Raw genomic sequence first — 6,214 nt, forward strand, 5'->3', positions numbered from 1 at the left:
TGATAAGTACTCAGTGCACTCAGCGTTCTGCACAGCTCCAAGCCCAGCTCTGCAAGGCATCCCAGCTCCTCTGGACTTTATTTGGAATGGGAAGAGGCAGCTTATGCTCCAGCCTGGTCTAAATCACAATTCAGGAGGCAGGTCTGAGCCCAGCAGAAGGCTGAGGGGACCTTTGCTGAGCTCCTCAGGTTGTTACCCTTGCTCAGACACCTCCTGCTCAGCAGCTGTTTCCAAGGAGCTGCTAACAAGAGCACCAGGGCTATTTCCTTCACGACAGAAGCAATTAGGCAACGCTGACAAATCATTGCTCTGGATAAGCTGCAAAACATTTGTTATTGGTTTTAGCAAGGAACACGCCTGGGGTTAAACTCATCAAATTCTTCCTGCTCACCTGGGCTCCTGCTTGCCTGCCCTTCACCCATGGACTTTCCTCCTGTCTCCCAGACTCTGCTCTGCTGCTTCGAGAGAAATCACACAGAAAAGCAGCTAAACCACCCCAAAACCCCCTGCCCTGGTGGCTCTGGGGTGGCCAGAAGCCTCTGGGAGTGTTGTGGCAGGGGGTGGGATGGAGGAGGTTGGACCTTGGCTCTGCTTGTTGGCCCAACCCAGCTACCAGTATCAGAGCCCCATGAGAGAGAAAACAATTAGTGCAACAATTAGTACCTGCCTTGTTCTGCCCCCACAGCTCTGCATTCCACATTACTTTCCTGGATTTCTTATTTTATGAGGAGTCACACACACATTTATTTTTTTTTTTGTGGCGTGTTGGTTATTTAGGAGGCTTCCTGTGCAAGAGCAATGCAATTTTGTGCCTGTTTTATGGTCTCCCTTGTCTTCATGCAGAAGCCTCCATAGTGATTTATTTGATTAGCAGCAGAAATGAGGGGAGTGCTCTGTGATCCATAAAGTAAAAACCAGCTAATGCTCCGTGGCGTCTCTACAAACAGAAAATGTGAAACAGATGAAACACGTAAAACATGTTAAACATATTACAAATAAACTACTTGGGGAAATACTTCCTTGGCTTGTTCAGGGCTACAAGGAGTAATAATCTTAGAAGAGGGGCCTTAAGCCCCATCCAACCTGCCCTTCAACACCCCCAGGGATGGGGCAGCCACAGCTTCCCTGGGCAACCTGGGCCAGGCTCTCCCCACCCTCACAGCACAGAATTGGGCCAGAGGAGGTTCAGACTGGATATTCTGTGCTGACAGAGGGGTGAGACCCTGGCACAGGCTGCTCAGGGAAGTCATGATGTTCAGGGAAGAGTCACCATCCCCGGAGGTGCTGAGCAATGTGTGGATGTAGCACGTCAGGGTTGGTGGTTGGGCTTGATGATCTCAGAGGTCTTTTTTCAACCTTAATGAGCCCATGATTCTGTGATTCTATGATCTCTGCTTTCTCAGCCCTCTCCCTCCTGCAGTGCAGGACACGTTTGTGGGCTCTTCATGGTGCAGGGAGGGTGGAGATGGGTGGCCAGGGAGGCAGACACTGGTGAGAAAGTCCCTGTCTCAGGGATGGAGTTTCCTGGAGCAATCCACAAAAAGAATATTCTGTGCTTAGGCCTTAGATGCATTTTCTCCTACACCCCTACGAGCAGCTCAACTAGAAAAAGACCAGGTTATTTTCAAGCTGTGTCCTTCACTGCTCTCACTGAATAAGCAGGGAGATGAAGATGGGTTTGCACCTGTCAAGAACACTCAAGGTTCATGTGAGATGAAGGTGCCTGCTGATTATTCACCACCTTGAAGTGTCATCCCACCAGATTACTCTTTTTTTTTTTTTTTCCCCCACAGAATTGAGGGAACAACTTCAAGTTACAGTAAATAGATTAACTTGATGTCATGTTTATCAGTGTTCCTTCTCCGAGTCTTCTTGGTATTTTCTTGCAGCCTCTTTAACCCTGGGGGCCACTGGCAGGAACATGGTTTCCCAAACTTGAAGCTGCACCTGTGCCACAGGTCAGCTGGGAAATACTCATAGTCTCACTGGCAGAACAATGATGTTGTTTGCCAAGAACAAAATCCACCCCCCGCCCTCTCCTGTTGTTTTTGTTTGTTTGTTTTTAATTAAAGCAGACTCAGTAGTTTTTAAAAAAAAACAAGCTAAGAAAACCCAGGAAACAGAGAGTCCAGAAGGATGTTGTAAAGAGGTGAGGATCTGTCTGCTTCCTGAAGCAACAAGCAGTAGAACAAGAGGAAATGGTCTCAGGTTGTGCCAGGGGAGGTTGAGGTTGGATCTGGGGAACAATTCCTGCCTGGCAAGGGTTGTCAGGGCCTGGCCCAGGCTGCCCAGGGCAGGGGGGGAGTCCCCATCTCTGGGGGGGTTTCCAAGCCCTGGAGATGGTGCTGAGGGACACGGGGCAGGGGTGGCCTGGGCAGGGCTGGGGGAAGAGGTGGACTCAATAATCTTAAAGGTCTTTTCCAACAATTCTATGAGTCCATGATTTACCCCATCTGAGTCTTTTTTCTCTCTGCCTCCAGCAGTTCCCTGCAAATGTCCCTTTGCCATTGGCTTGCTTGTCAAAGACAGTGAAGCTGCCTTGCCTTTGATAATTCTTTTAATTCCTTGGGCATTTCCAACAGGTTTAATTGAGGCTTAGCACCCAACCTCCTGAACTTCCAGCAGGTCTTGGGAGAACCAGTAGCCACGTGGGGCTGCAGAGAAGTGTCACTGATTGTCTCCCAGATGAAGTGAAGGCCATCTATTTAACTGTAGGTCCTTCTTTTTTTGGGTTCCTGAGCAGCAGCAAGCAGAAGTGCCAGCACAGCACACAGCTGCCCCACCGTGCTGCCCTGGGGCTGAGGAAGTGGATCTGCAGGGCAGTGAAGCAGGAGGGAGGGAGGGAAGGTCTCAGGGCACCCATCCCCTCTGCAGAGATGGGGCAGGTCACAGGGACAGGCATTATTTGGATGAATGGGCTGTAAATCTGCAGGCTTTGGGAACTGCAGCCTGTTCTGTGTGGGGCTCTGCTTAGCACAAGGAGTTCCAGTGTGGTCTCAAAGGGCCTTTGCTCTTTCCTGAAGAGATTTCCCATGAGTATGATACTCACCTGCCCCAGGACCTGCAGGTGCTTCTGGACCTCTCCAGGGACACATGCCAAGGGGAGGAGAGAGGATGGGACTGTTATACAGGGCACTTCCATGTCTCTCCTACCTCATGAAGAGAGAGCACTATGATCACTGTCACCTATCTCCTAGCTCTCCTCTTCCCATCCAGCTCCCATCACCATCCCTGCTGGCCTCAGCCTACAGAACCAGACTGTAGATCTGGTCCAACTGATCCTGTTTACCCACTTTGTTTTCTTCTTCCAGTTGCCTGATCTTGGGCATCACCTGAGATCAGGGTTTGAGGGCTCTTCTGGTGCAGCCAGGTCCTCCTGGCTCTCTGAGCCCGTGGGAGCAGGCACTGCAGCTCATCCAGGAGCAGAGAGCTCTTGTTCAATCTGCTTCCTGCCTCTCCTGGCCGTGTCTCTGCTGGTGGCACCTGCATCCTTAAAGCCATGATTGCCTGTGCATTAACACTTCAGCTGGAGGATGGAGCAGCTGGGAGGTGGCTCTGCCTGCAGGAATCATCCTGACATGGGAGGAGCAAGTGCTGCAAAGCACTTTCAGGCTACCAGATCCTTGGGGCTCTGAAAAGGCTTCTCCACTCAGCTGTTAATTACGGCTGATAATGGTAATTGATGTGTTTAGAGCAGTAGATGGTGGGGGTAGCTTATTGCACACCCAGGTCTTTTGAAGGGCATCGTTAATAAATCAAAGTGGCCTCCTAAGCCCAAGTGATCTCCACTAAAGCCAAACCAAATCAAAACCTGAAACTTTCATCAACATGGAAAGCCAACAATATTTGCAAAGGAAATCTGTTTCCATGAGTGATGGATCTAGATCCTTGGTAAATCCCATGAGGCTTCAAGGGTGTTTTTATCCATGTGTTGGTGCAGATGAGCCTTCAAACTGGCAGGAGGGTGGGGGGGGGGGGGGGGGGGGGGGCCGGGAGGAGAAAGGTGTTTATGGAGGGTGGTGTGAGGTGAGCACCTCCCCTGCTCCCAGAGGGTCACGTTGAGAGATGCACCCCAAGCTGCCAGCAGCTTGTAGGGGTCTGGTGGTTCCAGACCAGGGACTTGACAAAGCCTAGAACTCCTCTGGTTTTGGGTGCTGGCTGTGGCACATGTCCTGCAGGACCCAGCCCTTCATGAGGGACTGGAGACAGTAATTGTGGCAGCAGAATTTATCACTATCCTGATGAGCCTCCAGTGGTTTCCAGTATTTTTGCTTATTTCTTTTTTTTTTTTTGCTTTGCTGCCTCCTCAGCTCTTCCCCAATGGGCTGATTTGAATGCAAAATATGGACAGAATGACTGGGACCAGGGGAAGGGATCTGAGGAATCATAGCTTTGTAGAACCATAAAATGCTTTGCTTTGGAAGGGACCTTGAAGTAAGAGACCTCACACAGCCTCATATTAATATTTAGATATTTTTTTTTACTGAAAAGAAATGGAAATAAAGTCCTCACATCTTTTTGGTGCCAAAGCCAAGCTTTTAAAACCTTAATTGCACAGACAAATGTGAGGTAGCCCCTTGTAGAATCTGGCAGAAGCCAGAACATCATTGCAGCCCATCTGGCTGTAAAATTTCTTGCAGAGCATCCTTAGGCTCCCTTCACTCATTAAACTGTCATCTCTGCATTTTGAGTATTGATCAAGTAGGGTAGCTGAGCCCTCCTCTCTTCTCCTTCCTTTTAAAAAAAAATATTTTTACATCAGAGTTTTTATTTATAGCAGGCTAAAAGAAGAGATCAAGAGAAAATGCATATGACTTCTTTCCCAAATGACTAATTGAGCATTTTTCTTCAGCATTGGGCTACAGGGTTTAGCTAAATTTTGTGATGAAAGGGTACTTCACATAGCAATGAGATCATAAAAAAATTAAATAAAATATGACATTCAGGTTAAACTAGTAGGCATAAACCAATAATAATTTTCTGGATAAATGCAAACCCACAGTTCTGAAGAAATTCAGTCTTTTTCTGGTTTTTTTTTTTCCTTTTTTTTTTTTTAATTAAAAAAAAAAAAAAAGACTCTGGTTTCCCTCAAACTCCAGATTGTGCCTATCTAAATTGAGCTCAATTCTGTACCTGCCAGTTTCAGATCATTGCAACACCCTTCCTCTTGTCTATATTTACAGGCAGTTTCACTGGGAGTGTCTGAGCCCTGCCTGGTTCCCCAGGTTTCAGCAGGCAGATGGGGAGGGGGCAGCTGTATGAAAACCAAGAGGGTCTCAGGCTGCTTTGCAGTGCTCAGATGCAAATAATGCACAGGAAGCACAAACGTGCTGTGTGTGCCACGAGTTCTGCTCTGCCTGTTCTCAGCCCACGTGTTGCTCCTGGGGATGCTCTGCAGGAGAATCCAGGTGCCCACTGGGGAGGTCCTGGGGGGGGGTCGTGGGGTGTGATCATGAAATTGCAGAATCACAGAGAAATTTGTGTTGAAATTGACCCCAAAGCTCACCCAGTGCCACCCCTGCATGGGCAGGGACACCTCCCTCCAGCCCAGGCTGCTCCAAGCCCCATCCAACCTGCCCTTCAACACCCCCAGGGATGGGGCAGCCACAGCTTCTCTAGGCAATCTGAGCCAGCACCTTCCAGCCCTCATGGTGAAGAATTTCTTCCTGATGTCTAACCTAAATCTCGCCTCTTTCAGTTTAAAACCCTTCCCCCTGCTCCCATCCCTCCCTGCCCTTGTCCCAAGCCCCTCCCCAGCTTTCCTGGAGCCCCTTCAGGCACTGGAAGCTGCTCTCAGGTCTCCCTGGAGCCTTCTCTTCTCCAGGCTCAACACCCCAACTCTCCCAGCCTGGCTCCAGAGCTGCTCCAGCCCTCCCAGCATCTCCGGGGCCTCCTCTGGCCTCACTCCAACAGCTCCATGTTCCTTTTTACCTTTGTTTAAGATTAAACAGGAGGAGATTAAAACGAGGGTTGCAGCGATGACGTGACGGAAGGACCTCAAAGCTTCTGAACAGAAGCTCAGGTCCTGACACTGAGTGGGTTTTGCTTAAGAGCAGATTGGGCCACCAACACTCCTTGCACGACCTGCTTGTCACGACTGGTGTGACCCTGGGGTTTTTGGTGTTCACAGGACAGACCCTTCCCCTCCTCCTCCTCCTCGTCCCAGGGACCATTCTCGCCTGCTGGACGAGCGGTTGTCCAGCCAGGAAAAGAA

General features: G+C 49.5%; 1 protein-coding gene across 1 annotated transcript in view; it reads left to right on the forward strand.

Annotated features, from left to right (window-relative positions):
• The first annotated feature begins 3,828 nt into the window (after nucleotides 1-3,828).
• Nucleotides 3,829-6,214, forward strand: part of FAM81B (family with sequence similarity 81, member B) — a 20,808-nt gene continuing 18,422 nt past the window's right edge. Inside the window, exon 1 of the mRNA XM_009993785.1 lies at nucleotides 3,829-3,891. Within this exon, the coding sequence (XP_009992087.1) occupies nucleotides 3,829-3,891 (63 nt within the window). The remainder of the gene's footprint in view (nucleotides 3,892-6,214) is intronic.

This window comes from Chaetura pelagica, unplaced genomic scaffold (assembly GCF_000747805.2).
Source record: "Chaetura pelagica isolate M959 unplaced genomic scaffold, ChaPel_1.0 scaffold423, whole genome shotgun sequence".
NCBI lineage: Eukaryota > Metazoa > Chordata > Aves > Apodiformes > Apodidae > Chaetura > Chaetura pelagica.